General features: G+C 38.6%; 1 protein-coding gene across 1 annotated transcript; it reads left to right on the forward strand.

Moving 5' to 3' along the window:
• Positions 1 to 14,468: 14,468 nt before the first annotated feature.
• On the forward strand, positions 14,469 to 15,231 carry LOC132277257 (uncharacterized). Its single transcript, XM_059779068.1, has one exon. It carries the CDS (start codon positions 14,569 to 14,571, stop codon positions 14,935 to 14,937), a length of 369 nt encoding a protein of 122 aa, XP_059635051.1. The 5' UTR covers positions 14,469 to 14,568; the 3' UTR covers positions 14,938 to 15,231.
• Positions 15,232 to 18,169: the final 2,938 nt, after the last annotated feature.

Below are 18,169 nucleotides of genomic sequence, written 5' to 3' on the forward strand. Positions count from 1 at the left end.
CAAAGCCCAATCTTTCACTGTCTCACCACTGGAGATCAAAGCGTGAATGGCATCTAAATCCGGGTCTTGTCTCTGTGACTCAATCACTCGTACAACAAGAGTAGGCTGAGCCATAAGACTAAACAAGAATTCCAGCTCGCTGTCAACATCGTCATCAAAACAATACAATCCCATCTCTGCCAAATCCTTAAGCATCTTCCACTTCCGAATAACTAGACAGGCCAAAGTTTCACGAGATTTTCGGCTTAAGGCATCTGCTACCACATTTGCCTTGCCCGGATAATACTGCAAGTCAAAATTATAATCTTCCAAGAATTCAACCGATCTTCTCTGTCTATTGTTCAAGTCCTTTTAGGAGAAAAGGTACTTGAGACTTTTATGATCCGAGTACAACTCGAATCTTTCACCATACAAGTAGTGTCTCCAACACTTCAAAGCAAACATAACTGCCGCCAACTCCAAATCATGAGTAGGGTAGTTGTACTCATGAGTCTTCAACTGTCGAGACCCATAAGCCACTACTCTACCATCCTGCATCAACACACACCCTAAACCATCACGTGAAGCATCACAATAGATCACATAACCCAAGCCACGCTCAGGTATCACCAACACTGGAGCCGTAGTCAATCTTGTCTTCAATTCCTGAAAAGATGACTCACAGGCTTCATTCCATGCAAACTTAATCCCTTTCCATGTTAAACGGGTCATAGACGCTGCCAAACAGGAGAAATCTTTCACAAATCTCCGGTAGTAACCCGCTAGACCATGAAAACTACGGATCACAAACACATTCTTGGGTTGCTCCCAATTCAAAACAGCTTTAATCTTTAATGGATCAACTGACACTCCGCCTTCTGAAACAATATGTCCCAAAAACTTCACCTCTTGTAGCCAAAACTCACATTTCTCATATTTGGCATACAACCGGTGCTCCCGCAAAATCTGTAAAACAATACTTAAATGGATCTCGTGTTCCTCCCGAGATCGTGAATACACAAGAATGTCATCCACGAAAACTACCACAAACTAGTCCAAGTAATCGTAAAAGACACGGTTCATTAAGTCCATGAATGCCGCTGGAGCATTAGTCAAGCCAAAAGGCATAACAAGGAACTCATAGTGTCCATACCGTGTACGGAATGCTGTCTTCGGGATATCCTCATCCCTAACCCGCAACTGGTAATAGCCGGACCTCAAGTCAATCTTGGAGAAACAACTGGCTCCCCTCAACTGATCAAATAAATCATCTATCCTTGGCAAAGAATACTTGTTCTTGATGGTGGCGCGATTCAACTTCCGATAATCGATGCACAACCTCAAAGAACCATATTTCTTCTTAGCAAACAAGATCGGTGCGCCCCATGGTGACACACTCGGTCGGATGAAACCTTTCATCCTCAAATCATCAAGCTGTCTTTTTAATTCCTCCAATTCAACTGGTGCCATACGATACGGTGCTATAGAAATCGGCGCGGTACCTGGCATTAACTCAATAGAGAACTCCACTTCTCGGTGTGGAGGCAACTCTGTCAAATCCTCCAGAAACACATCCAAAAAATCACGAACAACTGCAGGATAATATTCTTCCACAACATCATCCTCTTCGGCTATAAGAGTATCCAAATAGTAATCACCACGACTCTATCCACGAATTCCATAAAACGATGAAATGTGGGAATCATTCCGATCTCCCACGAAAAAGAAACAGTCTCCCTCGGGAGTACAAACTGTAACCCTTCCTCTGTAACAGTCGATCGTGGCATGAAAGGAAGCTAACCAATCCATCCCGAGAATGACATCAAAGCTAGTCATCTCTAGGAGGATAAGGTCAAACACAAAAGTCCGCCCGGCTATCACAATGGAACAGTCCCTTATGACTCGGCTCAAAGACAATGAAACTCCAACTGGCGTATCAACACACAACGCCCGATCCATAAAACTGACCTCTAACCCCGATGCAAGTGCAAATGATGATGAAATGAAAGAATGAGATGCACCAGAATCAAACAAAACACGGGCCCAAGAACCAAACACTAGAAATATACCCCGGAGAACTGAAGATCCAGGAGATGCATCAGTCGGTGATGCAAGGGCAAAGACACGCCCCTGCGGTGCCTGTGCCTGTGAACCACTAATCTGAACACCAGACTGTTGTGCCGACACAGTAGGAGTATCCCTCCTAGCTAGTCGTGAACCTTGAGAAGACAAGGCAGGCTGTGGTGGTGGCGGTAGTCTGAAACCTGATTGAACCGTAGCCGACTGTAACGGCCTCTGCCGTGACCCTCTGCCACTAGTGGTGCCTGCTCCCTGACTCGGACAGTCCCGAATCAAATGGCCCTGCTGGCCACACCCATAACAAGCCTTCGGAGCTGAAGAAACTGAAGTCAATCTCATAGGACAACTGGACTTGTAATGCCCAGGCTGCTGACATTGAAAGCAAACAACTGCACTCCTATCAGACCCAGCTGGCAACGGAGTGATAGGAGCAGATCGTACAGACTGCTATCCCTGAAACTGAGATGGACCGCCCCTGTTCCTTTTCCAAGAATATCCTTCTGAAGATGGCCCTGCACCCCTCTTTTGCTACAACTGCTCTCTTCTTGCATCCTTCTCTTTATTATCAGCTTCCAGCATCAAAGCCCTTTCCACTGCTTCAGAGTAAACCTTAATGAACTGTGCTGTGATCAACGGCCTCATCCGATCATTAAGACCAGAAACAAACTTCCGAGTCTTGTTAACTTCATCTCTCACCCTTTCTGGAGTAAAGCGAAAAAGTGAAGTGAACTTGTTTTCATATTCTGCCACTGACTTGCTCCCTTGGATAAGGTTATGAAATTGGTCTTGTAACTCCCATCTTTTGGAAAGCGGAAAGTACTTTTCATAAAACAAGTCCTTAAACTTGTCCCAACTCATCTCTTCTACCTTGTATCGGCTCGTAACTGACTTCCACCATAATTTAGCATCCTTAGCAAACTTATAAGTAGCTAGGATGATCTTCAAATGATCCTCTGTCACATCTATAGAAGTCAATTGAGTTTCAACTTGCTCCATGTAGTCATCTGCTATCATTGGATCCGCACCGCCCTCAAACATAACCGGTATCAGCTGAGAAAACCCCTTAATAATCTTGAGACGCTTCTGAGCTGGCGTCTCCTCAACTTGAACTGTAGGTTGTGGTGCCGACTGCGACTAAGCAGCAATCGTTGCCCTCACGACATTTTGCAACAAACGATTAAACTCCAGTGCCACAGAACCTTCATCCACTTCTACGGGTGCTTCAACATTATCCCTCCTTGTAGGGACAGCTCTCGGGGGAATCAAGTCCCTAAGAAGTGTGTCCTCATCATTTAGCTCCTCCGGATTGGAGCTGGAATTCTCACCAACATCACCCCTAGTCGATCTAGGGCCAACTTCCCTAATTTCGTCACGCAGTGACATCGTTCTATAAAACAAAGGAAACAATTCAATAACAATAACACTAAGGTCCAACAGTAAACAACCCAACGCAAAAACATACTGTACAAACATTTAGCATGTAATACTATGCAATGAACACATTAATATAGGCATATAAACACGTAAACAAGTAAGTAGTTGAGCATGCTTTTTCATATAGCAAAACACTTTTCCAAACAAGCAAATAACAATACAAATGATTTCCCCGACAACCCTAGGCAAGCCTCTACCCGTCGTCCTAATGGTATTCGAACCATGGCTCTAATACCAAATTTGTAACGACCCTAGCTGATGCCAAAATTTAAAAAAATTCGGCATAGCCTCCCCTAAAAATGGGCCTTCAACAACCTGTCCCAATACACAAAACACATAAAATCATCCAGCATTCCATTCATCCGTTCGTTGTACCTCAGCATAGTTCCTCTCATGGTAGAACATGCACACACCAATTAATCCAAATTATCATAATTACAGTCCCAAAATACATGGTTAAGATCTAAAGTCCATGTCTTACAACGTTATATGATACAATTACATGGAAATATATACCATGATTCCATTAGTTTCATTTACATTAAACAAAAGATAAGTTCGTTCTTAAATTACAAGGCCATGAATACTAACTTAGTTACATTTCCACAACTATGAATATATATAGAATGGTCAAAATACAAAATAGCAAACAACCTTCTAACAACTTTCAAGTTTGCGGAGGATTGTCATCCGCCGTTTCTTTGCCATGACCTAAAAATAATAATAAGTATGCAGGGTGAGCTATATGCTCAGTAGGTGACACTTAAGACACGCATCTTGTATTCCCGTGAATCCAAACATAGAAAAGGTCAATGGGAATGGGGATCATACAATATCGGGATAATACAACATTCCAATCAAACTTAAGTACAAACAATGCAATGCCATGAAATGCGAATGCATGCCGATGTCGCTCCCCGTTTTCACATTTAAAATCCATCACTTTCAAACTGTTAATATAACCCGCCCTTTGGTGACCCCGCAGCAACACGAGAGGAGGATTGGCTAGTGTCACTGACCCTTGGTAACCCCGCGGCGTCATTATGGGGCCCAGCTAGCTCAACCACGCTAGGGCGACTCCCTAGTCCCCTCTAGGCTATATTAACACTCCGACCCTTTGGTACCCCTGCGGCGACCGGGTTTTCCAAAAACACTTTCATCAAAATACTTTTTCCCAAAACTCCCTATTTTCATTTCAAAAACAATCTTCCCAATCATATCTCATGGTATGCATGTGCATCATGTTCTTAATGCCATGGAAGTGAAAGCTTTCACATTATACAATTGTGCATACATTACAAGTACTCTAGGAAAATTACACATGCCATCCCATATCATTCTAGCAAGTTTTACAACAATATAAGCATGGTAAATCAATTTATCAGACAAGAAAATTAGTCAAATAAACATGTTCTCATACAACTCAAGTAACACATTTAATCATAACCTCACATATAACACTTACATCATCTTTAATACAATTAATTCAAAAATAAGCATGCTTTTCAACAATTTAGGAGGTATAATTCACAAAAGAGCAAGAACATCATGAGTTAAGGGCCCCTACCTCAAGATTGCACAAAACCCTTAATATGGGTCCTTAAATTCGAGCTCCCAAAGAGAACCAAAAGCTGGAATTTCTGGTACTAGCACGTAGAGCTCGTCGTACTCGTCGTTTTGCCTCAAACGGCACCTAAATCCGCCAAGAATTGAGAGAGAAATCAAGGATTGAAGTTGAAAAAGAAAAAAGAAAAGAAAAAAAACAGAAGCAGCGAGAGAGAGAGATATAAGCTGCCCGAGAGAGAAAGCAAATTGGAATTAAATGGATCTGTAATGACCCTTATATCTCAAGTGGGCCCCACAGTTGAAAAGTCATTATACTAATTATATATATAGATAAGTCAAAAACTTTACAGGCACTATGAGCCGAACGCCAAATACTTGTAAAAATAAAAAAATCAAGTGGCAAGTGGCATTCTAACTGAACGCCAAGCACTTAACCGAGTAAAGTGGCAAATGACACTATGAGCCAACGTCGAATACTTGTAAAAATAAAAAAGTCAAGTAGCAAGTGGCATTCTAACTAAGCACCAAGCACTTAACAAATAAAGTGGCAAATAGCACTATGAGCCGAACGTCAAACACTTGCGCAAAATAAAAGTCAATTGAAGAAATTAAATTCTCATTTTATTTAAGTACAGGTTGAAATAGGGATGTCTTGCAAAACAAAATGGTTATTTCATTCATCATCGTAAAAGGTTCATGATATGCAAAAAGTGGCACTGGAATGAAATGAAGCAGGTACAGAAGTCATCAAAACTCTACTCTATCACATCTTCTCCTGTGCCTAATCCATTGCTTGTGTCACCATCATTGGTTGCCTTACCATCGTCAACTGGATCACTGTCTCTTTCCCCATCATTGGTTGCTTCCTCACCTCTGGATAAAGGGTTAAGATGGATGACCTCATCAGTTGGAGGAGCTCTATCAGTGGCGACAATGGCGGGAGGAACAATGGTGGTGATGGAAGAAAAACTCAGAGGACGGACAGGTAGAATAACCCCTGAGGTTGCAATCTCATTGCACTCAATGAATATATTCTCAGCAGGAGTAGGGAGTGGATCCTTATAAACGTTCGGCGAATCAATACCCAAAGATGCGTCTAGCTCATCTGGACCTACGTAAGAGCTTGATTCACCTTTAGGAAGAGATTGGTCAATAAAACTATCTCTATACCCTTCGGCATATCTGAGAGCCCCAATACGAGAGAAACGAGCATGGAGGACCTTCATGCCACCGTCAACTCTGCCTATGACATCAGCAGAGCGGTGCATTCGTTCGAGAATTTCTCTTCTGAGATAGGTGGGTCAACCGTTTGGAAATAAGAGTGCGCTGAAGGCTCCCTTTCTCATTTTTCAGAGCGTCTCTCTCTGTCTGAATAACATTCTTCTCTATCTTCAGGACATCCATCTCATCCTGAAGAGAGTCTCGCTCGTTCTTCAGAGCATCTCTTTCAGCCTCAGAACATCAATTTCCTTTTCTGATTCATTCAGTTTGACCAGTAATTCTGTGTTTTTGGCTTCTACTACCTTCACCCTTTTAACAGATCTGTCAAGACCGATAGAGAGGAATTTGATTTTCTTGTTAGCCACCTCAAGATTTCTCTGGAAAATAATCATTCCAAATAGGGTCTGCACAAAAACACAAGCGTTCTGATAAGTACAAGTGCAAGGATATCTAAACAGGAAAATTGAATGAAAAATAGTGCAAAAGAAAAAAGAACTACCTTAACAACGGCTGTGGGAAAGCAATTGAACATTTCATTGAAGGTCATTTTTTCCTGGTTCTCTATATCCTTAGGGGTCCAAATGCCCTTATAGAAAGCAAAGGAGGTGACAGGATCCTTGAACACTGTATCTGTAGAGGCCACAATTGACCCATCATCCTGTTTAAGTAAGGGGCACCAGGGGACCACTGCTGGGGAAGAGATAGAAGTTCTGGCTACTTCACCCTCTAGAATGATTATCTGAGGAGAAAAAAAATAATAGTGGTGACCTTGTAAGACCGAGCCCTTCGGGCTGGAGGAAGGTCACTTTGGTCGGAGCCACCCTCAAGCTGGGGTCTTTTGCCCAGGCTCTTCTCCGAAACATTTGTTCGGACAAGGGAAGATCCCTCAGCATGCTGAGCAGCAGGTGAAGAAGTTTCGTTTAGAGTTTCAGAGGGTTCATCGTTCGGCAAGGTGGGTTGAAGTTCAACTGAAGTAGATACAGAGGGTTCAATGGTAGGCTGCCCAGCGTTCTAAGCCATAACCGAGACGGTTGGAATGGCCACAGAAGTGGCTGGGGTAACCGTATGAGCAGCTGCAGAAGAGGGTCTTCTTCAGCTGAACAAAGGAATCTGAATATGTTCCATGGTAGCACCAAGGATTGAAATGTCAGAAAGATTGTCCGAAGTAAGCACGTCAGTGGCAGAGGGGATGTCGTTCAGAACTTTCTTCTCTAGAAGATCAATTCTAGCCCTGCCAACGCTGTAAACCAATTCTTCATGAGGACTGCGAAGGCAATTACAAAAAAAAAGTGCAGAAAGGAGGAAGACAAATTTCACAGGGGCAGTCGGTCGGATATTTCTTATACTTCTTCTATAAAGGGACAGAGCACTCTCCGAAAGTGGTCGGGATAGGGAAAGTATGAGAGAATGGAGTTCTCCAATTTCCACTGACCCTAATTAAAATTTTCCTCCAACCCTTTTCAGATGAGAGTTTATCCGTACACATAGATCGTCTCTCAATGGGAAAGAAGTGGAAGTACACGTCATTGGTTCTGATTTTCATGACTCAGTAGCAGAGAGGAAGATCTATGATATCAAGATCTAGATTCCTATCACGATTTAAAATTAAAAGAACCGATATTACCCTAAGGAAATTGGGGTTAACTTGAAGAGGGGAAAACCCTAATTTGCTAAAGACATAAAAGAAAAACGGGTGTAAAGGAAATCTAATTACATTCAGATGAAGAACAGAGAAGAGGATCTCTCCAAGGAGGAAACCATCCACGGGTCTCTCATCCAGGTCCTTGGGATAGACTCGAAGGGAGACATCATTAGGAATTTTGTTCCACAAACAAAGAACGTCCAAATCAGGAGCCATTAAAAAGATCGGAGAATATCTCAATTTTTAGTTTTCTTTCTTTTAAGGAAAATAGCAAGGGTGTGACACCCCCAACACTTTCCACGCATAAGTTAATCAGGCTTATACACGAAAAACGAGGGATATCAAAAACCATTGGCAATATACAAGCATAGAATACAAAATGATGATAAATAAAGAATTTAGACAGGAAAGGAACACTAAACAATACAACATCCATCCATCCTTTATTTAATACAGTACTCCATTACAACTTGGAAATCCTATGTCAAGGATCCCTAAATATAAACCTGAGAGTTCAACGTCAAAAGTAAATAAAAACTGAAACTGAAGTAATACATAAAACTTCTACCCTGAACTGGATCGTAAGAGTAGATGAGTTCGGACGGTGGTCCCTCACTGCTAACCTCAACCTTGGTACGGGTACTGACCGTATCCTGAAATAACAACAATGGTGGGTCAACCCCATGAGCAAGTCCTCTCTACTATGACCCAAATCAGAGAATCAAATAAATTAATCATTATGAGTCGGATGAGCACTATATCTGAATACATCCTAAGGGAACTATCCAATGTATAACATGACCTCAACCAGAATAGACGGTGATCACTTAGACTCACACTAGGTGGTTAAGTGTCGCCTTTCCCTACCCGGGAAATCAGCTATTATACATGGTGCACGGTACTGACAACACAGACTATAACGAACTACACAGTGATAACTCCTCTTAAAGTACTGATGAATATACACATGCCAATAATGTTACTAAACATACTGAGCATGTCAATTAGGCAACACATGCCAATAATATTAAACCACATACCCCGACAGCCACACATCTGTCTATAGCAACGAATGCATAAGGTATAAATGAGTCTAAACTTATTAGCCAGCTCACATGGTTCTATATGGCAACACATCCATATAATATAAATGCGACATAATTAAACAGTCCATTTATTTCCTGAAATGCACACAGCATAATAATCATAGTTTATATATCATTTTAACAGTATAAACATCCCATAAGATATCATGGATAATTTATATGACTAAAACCATGGCATTATTTAATTTAACAGTAATATTTGATACCATTTAATAAGATAATAACACTATTTATATTTAACAATGTCGTTAAATAAATCACATTAATATCCGTACTGTAAACGAGCTAATACATGCTTAGAAAAGATTAATCGTCCATAAGAATAAGTAACGGGTATTAAAATAATAATTTCGTTGCCCGTTAAACCCGTAAATACCAACACAGTACCTAAAAATCCAAGTTTAAGGTTCTGGAATTTACAAAACAGTCCCTAGGGGTATTCTGGACTTTTCCAGTAGCTATAGGGGTCCCTCACGCGCCCCCACGCGCCTCCCAGAGCTTCCCACACGCGCCTCCACTATTCTCACACGCGCACGCGCTTACACACGCCCCCCACACGCGTCTGGAATCAGTCACGCGCGCACGCGCTGCCACGCGCGCATTAATGGTTCCTGCTGACGTGGCGTGTGCTAGTTGGTCGGTTGTACCGCTTCTCCATGGGCTTGCTGCACTGGATTAATCTACTGATCCTAAATTAATCCTACGGCTATTGATGCATGTACATCGATATACAATGTTCTGCGTTACATGCAATTGATTTACTAATTGCTATTAAATCTAACGGCTGCTGATGCACACGCATAGTAACCCTTGTGCGCTGTATCACGCCGGATCACTCCGGTCACCTTCCTCACTGCCGGTGGCCGAAAACCTCGCCGGAGTCTCGCCGGAATTTACAGAAAATTCCCGAAAAGTCTTAGAAAATTCTAAAAAAATCCCTAAAGTCTTAAATAATTATTTTTAGCTATATTTTAATTACATAGGCTAATAAATAATTATCTAACCTCTTTAATAATTAAAATCTCATTATTTTAATAAACTAAAAATTAATTTATTGAAATTCCTAGCATGGTTTCTAGTCTCTAAAAACCCGAAATAAATTAAATGAATAATTTATGGATTCAAAGGGGAAAAGTAGATAACAACTTGCTTTATGGATTTAAAATAAATCCGCCGGTTGTGCGTAGTCGGGTAAAATCGCCTACACCGGTCCAAGCTTCTTTCTCCCTCTCTTTTCCTTTCACTCTTATAAAATAGCTCTCTGTAATTTTAAAGCTTTCTAACTTAAGTGAGTTGCCTTAAGGGTAAGTTGGCTAACTAATATATATATACAACTTATATAATATATATAATACAAATATCTAAATTTACATTAACTTTCAACATTCCCACCTATATGGCTTTAAGGCAATGCAAATCATAGTCAAGTTATTTGATCTACCATTCTACCATAATAAATGAAATTCTATCCTAATATTTAATTTTTTCATCATTACATTGATTTAATACTATTATTATTATTATTATTATAATTATTATTATTATTATTATTATATAATACAAATTAAATACTTTAATTAAATAATATTAATTAATCAAAAACATAACCAATAAAATTTCTAAACTAATCATTATAATATATAGAACATAAAATCAATATTACATGCACAAATAAATAAAATTAATTAAATAATTTAACATATATAATTAAAAGGTGAATAAATCTACACATTAAATAATTAACCTAACACAAAATTAATTTAAATAAACTCTTTAAAATTACGGGGTATTACAAAGGGAATGAAACTAACCTTAGAAAAAAGATCTGCAGAGTTTACCCCAGTAAAGCGAAAAATAAAAATCATGGAAGAAGAACTCACCGAAGAAGACAAAGAGAGCTCACCTGAGAAGACAAGAAGACCTTACCAAAGAAGACTGGTTGTTAACGGAAGTGGTTGAAAGATACTACACTCAAAGGTAAAGGTGAGAAAGGCAGAGTGAAGACAAAAGATGATGGTTTGAGGTTTTAAAGAGAAAGTGGCTCGATATCCCAAGAACCATGGCAATGATGGTGCTTCAAGTCTCAAAACGTGGGTCTTTGAGCCAACCATTCGCCTCCCCACGTCATCACCTCGAGCAGTCTCATCATGATTGAGTCCCTTCGATAATCTCAATCTAATCAATTAGGGAGAGATTATGGGGGCAGATGAGGATACCAAAAATGACTTGGGCCGAGCACAACCCAGATTACTGAAAACGGGTATGGAAAGAAGACTTGGTTCAATCGAATCATCACTTATTAGGCCCAGAATCGGAAGATCAGTCTGAAAGCCCGATCTCAGAGTAAATGAAATGGGCCCATATCCAGGACGAGCCCAAAGATCAGCCTAGCGTGAAGAATTAATTATGAAGCTTTTAGAATGTTGGTAGAGGTCTATAAATAGACCGAAAAGAGAAGGGAAAAGAGAGAGATATTTTTAAAGTGTAAAATTATTCTGTCTAAATTAAGATAGTTTTTCTTGCATCTTCATGGATAAAAGTCAAAGAATTTAATATCATCACATTTTTATAGACGCATTATAAATAAATTTAATAATCTATTAAAAATAAGATAGAATTTGCGGTCTTCACCAATACATAATATAATATAACATAATTTACACACTATTAATATAATAAAAAATATTTAAAATCATACTCGTTAGATTTTTAGATCGAAGATGTAGATCCGAATAAATACTTGGTAATTAGTGCAATGAACATGACTTTTAATAGGCTTAAAACCTTGGGAGCACGCACTAATGTTTTTCTTTGTCAGATTCTGAGGAGGTCGGTGCGCAGATCAGGAGCTTGTCAGGCGAATATGGTATCTTTTTATACTATTCAAATCCAAAATGGGCCCAAGCCCATAATACCTCCAACATACAGACACACATGGGAAGGCACCGAGAAGGACTAGAGCTCGTATTTATTCTCTTCCCTACTCACTCTCTACCACACATCTCCAAAATTTCTCTTTGGTGAGGTTCTACGTAGGTTCGCAATTTATCATAACACCGCTTTATTTACAAAAAAATATATGCATTTATAAACTTATGTATGTGTATATATATATATATGCACACGAGCTCAGCGGAGGAAATTTGCATGTCACATTCGTCGATGGTAACATCAACTAAATGGGTCTTGATTTCCCTTTGAATTAGGTGAAAATATCTTTGGAAGGACTCCTTTTAGCTCCCTGACGACTATGGATACTTCACCAATATTTCAAGGAGAAGAGATTCGATATTTATTATTTCAGAAGGGACAGCAATTTAAATAACAATTTCATAACACTCGTGTAAAATAATTTACAATAATTTTTGTACAGGTTGACTCCATAAAACTTCATTTGTGTCAATTTAAAAAAAAAAAAAAAAACACTTCATTTGTGTACTTTGTTGATAGTTTTAATTTTTTGAGTTTAAATAATTTATAGTCATAAAATCAACAACACATCCACAAAAATACTAAATATATTATGATTGAATGCATGGACATTAATTGCAATTTAAATTACATTATAACAATTGACTTTGGAGAGAGACTTTCATAGAAAGAGAGTTTTTCATAAAAGGTGATCAATAATTTGGTACAAGCCTTAGAACAGATAATTTCTCAGTGATAAAGAGGACGCTTGAGATAAAATTAATTTTAAAAAATTAAATATTATCTAAGAGATAGCTTGTAAAAAATAAAAAAAGAAATCATCCATAATGATAATGGTAGATTTGGTAAGAGTTGGTTTCTCCATTTTTTTTTTTTTTAAATGGTTAGGGGATTTGGATTCTCTAAATTAAATATTCTTTAAGTTATTTTAAGTTGAATTATCTGCCGATTGACACTGACATTTAAAATCTATTTACAGCTTGTGTTAAATTACGTCAACTAATTTAAAGAAAGTTTGAAAAATGCACTGTTTTGAGATAAGAAAAATTTATCAAAATTTGAAAACTGTACCATTTTAAACTAAGAAAAATTTACTAAATTTTAAAAACTGCACTGTTTTGAAATAAGGAAAATCCACCATCCTTTAACGACGTTAACATCATTCTCCTCTTTCTTATTCCTACCATTGGGGGAATATTTAAGCCTCTGTAATGGATTTTGCAGTTTAAATTTCAAAAAAGAAAAGAATTTTGCAATTTAGATTTCAGAAAAAGAGAGTGAAAAAAGAGAATAATTTTGCAATTTAGATTTCAAAAAAGAGAGTGAACCAAAGTGATTTTGCAATTTAAATTTCAAAAAATAGAGGAATTTTGTAATTTAGATTTCAGAAAAAGAGAGTTGAAAAAAGAGAGAAATTTTGCAATTTAAATTTCAGAAAAAAAAAAAAAAAAAGTGTGAACCAGAGCTTCTAGACGCCAAAAATCGTGGGAAAAAACATTCATTTTTTGTGTGAAATATTCCCTCAATAGTGGGAATGAGCAAGAGGATCGAGAGGGAGCAATCTTTTTTGAAAAAAATGAGAGGGAGAGAACAAACCTCAAATTTTCAATATTTCAAAACAGTGCAATTTGATAATTTTTTCTTATCTCAAAGTGGTACATTTTTTAATTTTTTTTTAAAATTAATTGAGATAGTTTAACACAAGTAATAAATAGATTTTAAATATCACGTGTCAATTAGAATAACTTAGAGAAAATTTAACTTAAAAGATCTAAATCCATGGCTAGATATAACAATCATTTGCCATAAGATTTTCTCAAGTTATATATGTCTAAGGTTTTCTCTTATTAATTACATTGTCAGATCAAGAGCTTTAATTGGGCTTTGATCAAGCTTTGCATAGCCCTATTTCAAGTGAAGATTTTGCAAAGCCCTATTTTAAGTGAAGGTTTTGTTACTCTTTGTATACAAATGTATGTTATTTTAGTCGTTGTTCAAATATTAAAAAACAAATATTTTAAATAATAAAACATATAGCTGGATAAGAGTTTATTGCGTTTAGATCCAACAGATCTATTTAAATATTATTCTTACAAAACAAATGTATTATTGTATGTAATTAAAAAAAAAAAAAAAAAAAAAATTGTCCATTATTCCTTTAGAACCGATAAGGATGGATAGGACCGTTGGCCTGTTTTAGTCAGCTAATCGGAGAGTAACAGTAAGGGTACCGAGAAGTTCAGAGGCTGGTACTGCATTTGCTCGCTTTGCTGGTACTCTATTCCCTAAAGCAAGGGTAGTTTCGTCAAACGGAAATACATTATCTATAATCAGTACACCTCAAATCAAAAGGGCACGCAAAAAAGACCGGAATAGACGGTAAGAGAGAGAGACGAAAAAGCGAAAGTAGAACCCCACAACCGCAACGCTTTGGGGTACAACCGCCACGTATGCTATCTTATCCATTTCCACCCCCTCTTTTTTCTTCCTATTAAAAACTCCATCTACCTCCCCTTGTTTTCTCACTCAAGCCAAACCTTACCTCACCTCGCCGCCTCCTTTTCATTCTCTCTCTAGAGATAAAACACTCTCTCTCTACATCACGCAAAAATGGCCGTTAACCTTCTATCCTTCCGACCTACTGGATTCCGAGTATGTGCCACCTCCGGCCACCCGAATGACTCGCATCGCCGGAGAAATTCTTCCTCTAATTGGTGGACCCCGCTCTTCGGGATATCCTCCGAACCCGACTATATTGACTCCAAGTCCAATGCCTCGGCAGAAACGCACACCAAGTCGATGTCGGATCCTGAACCGAAACCGTCCAGATCTAAGTTTCAACCCGGTTGTTTCACCGAAGACAAGGCCAAACAGCTCCGGATGATGACCACCAACACGGGCTCGTTTCATGACATCATGTATCATTCGGCGATCGCTTCTCGGCTAGCTTCCGAGTTCTCAACCGGGTCCGATCTGTAAATCTAAGGCCACGACGGCTGGTTTTGCAGGGGGCGAGTCAAGGCTAGGGTTTCAATTTGTCGACTTTATTTTATTCTCAAGTTTGGCAGGTGTTTCTCTCTCTACAAATTTCTTTTTTCTTTTTAATGTAATTTTCCCCAATTTGAATGTTATGTTATTCCCACCTGTTAGAAACTGGGATATTGATAATGGTGGTGATGTAATCCTGAAGTGATCTATTTCTATGGTTACTTATAAACAATGTATATTACTCCTTGGAGTGCTATATAAGTATAAATTAATTATTTGATTTAAGGTTGAAGAATGTAATCAATATTTTATTATTTTGCATTTATCGGTTATGGGCTCACTTTTTTGGTTTTATCTTTGATCAAGTGTGATGGGACATAAAGCAAAGGGTTAACATTTCTTTCAAATTAGGTGAAATATCTAATGACGTGGGTCCCACTATGTGTGCTTTTCCCCGACGGCAAGGATGTGACGTCTTACTAAATGGTATTTGATGCATGGTTATAGTTGGTAGGGCGGGATAACCCAGCCCAACCCAAATCGAAAATTTGAAATTTGGCTCTAAGTTTACAAATTGAGCTCATCTTCGGGTTGAATTTTTTACAAAATTCAAATATATTTGGATTAGATTTGGGCTCAATCCGAATCTAACCCAAAACTCAAAATAAAAATTAAAACAAAAAAGGCTCATGTTCAGGTTGAATTTTTATAATACTCATATTTGGGTTAGACTTGGGCTCAATTTGAACCCAACCCAAAACTCAAAATAAAAATTAAAAAAAAAAAATTTATTAATTTTTTTCTCCTTTCTCTCTTCTCTCTCTTCTTTCTCTGTCGCCGTCCATACGTACAAGGTACAAGTTAGCAGTTGCAAAGGGAGCAGGGGGAAGACATCGGCTGAAGCTTGCGAACGGCGAACTCGAACTGGAACCGCGGACAATGGAAATTGAAAGATCTGGGTTTTGATTTTTTGAACAATCTGAAATGATATGCCGATATGGGTTTTGAACTATTGATTCTTGCAGACAGATAGATAATACATGGGTTTTGAACTTCTGATTTTTGTACATTTTGTAGTTTGCAGTTGCACAGAGAGAGGACAAGTTCAGAGGCTAAAATGATTTGCCCTAAAAATAATCAAATATAATATATATATATATATATAATTTATTTTTTAATAATAATATAATCAAATATATATAAATCTTCGGGAGAAAAAAACACTCAATCCAATCCGTCCAAAAATATTTAGACTGGTTATGATCAATCATAATTCATGTTAAGTATAATTGAGATTGACCCAATTTAACCCGATTTGAATTAAGATTGGGTTGGGACTGGGCTGGTGGGGCAGCCTAACTTGCAGCCCAATAGTTGGGTTTGGTGGAAATGCATATACAGTAAAACAGGGCCATCCACTTGGTCGATGGTATATTCTGGATTCTGAATGGGATCTAAAAATCTTACCAAGCAATCATGATGTATACTACCAAGAATATGCTTACAGATATAGATTTTAAAAACTGACTCAATTTAGTAGTACTGTCTAAATTTAGTACTGTAATTAACAAAGACAGATATGCGAGAGTCCAAATGATGCAACCAAGTATCATTTGGACCATGAAAACAGCTTTTTCTTAAATTATCTCTTAGCAGCAAAAATTTATTTATCTTTATTTGGAATTCCTTGAGTTATGGTTGATTAATGCATCATCTTCATATAATTTGTATGGGTACTGCAATTAGGAGAGTAAATTGCTTATCTCTTTATTTATCTCTTTGCAACTTGCTGCTATTGCTTCTAGGCATCCCACGCCACAAATATGAGATTGATTCACCAGCGTACTAGAGTTTTTTTTTTTTTTTTTCTTTTAAGGGTAAATTACATTCACACCCCGAGTTTAGGTCGCCATTCAATGACGGACAATTAACGTACTTGTTTACATTGACACCTCTTGAAATTTCAAAAGTTTACATATACACCTCTCTACCTAAGAAAATGACTATTTAAACCTTTGACTTGGTCAACAAATAGTAAATTACTAATATAATCCTAAACTAAGTTTTGACAGACCAAAATAACCTTCAATTTTCAATCTCTCTTTAACCATGTACTCTCTGTCACTATACCACCCACCATCGCCACCCCCTTCATCCCATACCCTCTCTATCACTATACACCACCCACCATAGCCGCCCCCTTCATCCCATACCCTCTCTGTCACCATACACCACCCACCATCGCGAATCAAATAAACCCACCATTACCACCGCCATCACCACCAACAAACAGAACCACCACCACCATAACCATCGCCACACACACACACCACCACAACCACCGCTGCGCACGCACACACGCACACACCACCAAGCCAAACCCAAGACGAACCCACCACAACCACTGCCGCACCCACACACCACCAAGCCGAACCCACCACAACCATCGCCATAGCCACACCCACACACACCACCAAGCTAAACCCTAGACGAACCCATTCTCATTCAAGGTTGAACTCGCTTAAATGCTTCGGTGGCGGAGCAAATTGTCGAAGTCACCAACTCCGACCAGGCCAAGATCGCCAAATCCGTCGCCGCCACAACACCTTAACGTCACTAGACAACACCACCGTCGCTCGACGCCATCGATTCCGGCAACTGGGTTGAGTGAATCAATTGCAACTGTCGCTCATTCAAGGGCAATGACTTCTCTTTGACGCGTTGGCAGTGTGTGGTTGCAGCGATGGGTGTGGCGTTGTGTAGTTGCGAATTGTTTGTTAGTTGCGGTGATGGTTGGTTGCTGCACTGTATGTGGCAAACGGTGGGTGTGGCACTGTGTGTCGGTTTGTGGGTGTGGCAAGGGGTGGCGGTCTGTGGATGTGAGGGATTACAGAGTGGTGGTGGGTGTGAGGGATTGTAGTATTAGGATTATTTTTGTCAATTAGCAAGTTCAGGAGTGTCAATGTAAACTAGTGGCGTTGACCCAAAGAGATGTAATTTACCCTTTTCTTCAAAAAACAACGATGCAAAGAAGGCTGAGATATTAATAAATAGGCTGTATCACCTATAACACAACACCACCTATTTAACGATCCTTTTACTATTTTTCTTAAATATAACATGTAATTATAAAGAATAAAATAAAATATTTTAAATTGAAAATTATACAATGAGGAAAATTAATCAAGAGTTTAACGATAATACGATACTAATTTAAATAAAC

Source organism: Cornus florida, unplaced genomic scaffold, assembly GCF_030987335.1.
Source record: "Cornus florida cultivar Cherokee Brave unplaced genomic scaffold, ASM3098733v1 CherokeeBrave_3.0.0_Hap2_Chr10, whole genome shotgun sequence".
Classification (NCBI taxonomy): domain Eukaryota; kingdom Viridiplantae; phylum Streptophyta; class Magnoliopsida; order Cornales; family Cornaceae; genus Cornus; species Cornus florida.

What these genes read in the sequence shown, in the direction of transcription:
- LOC132277257 (XM_059779068.1), top strand. Translation starts at nt 14,569, where the DNA reads ATGGCCGTTAACCTTCTATCCTTCCGACCTACTGGATTCCGAGTATGT.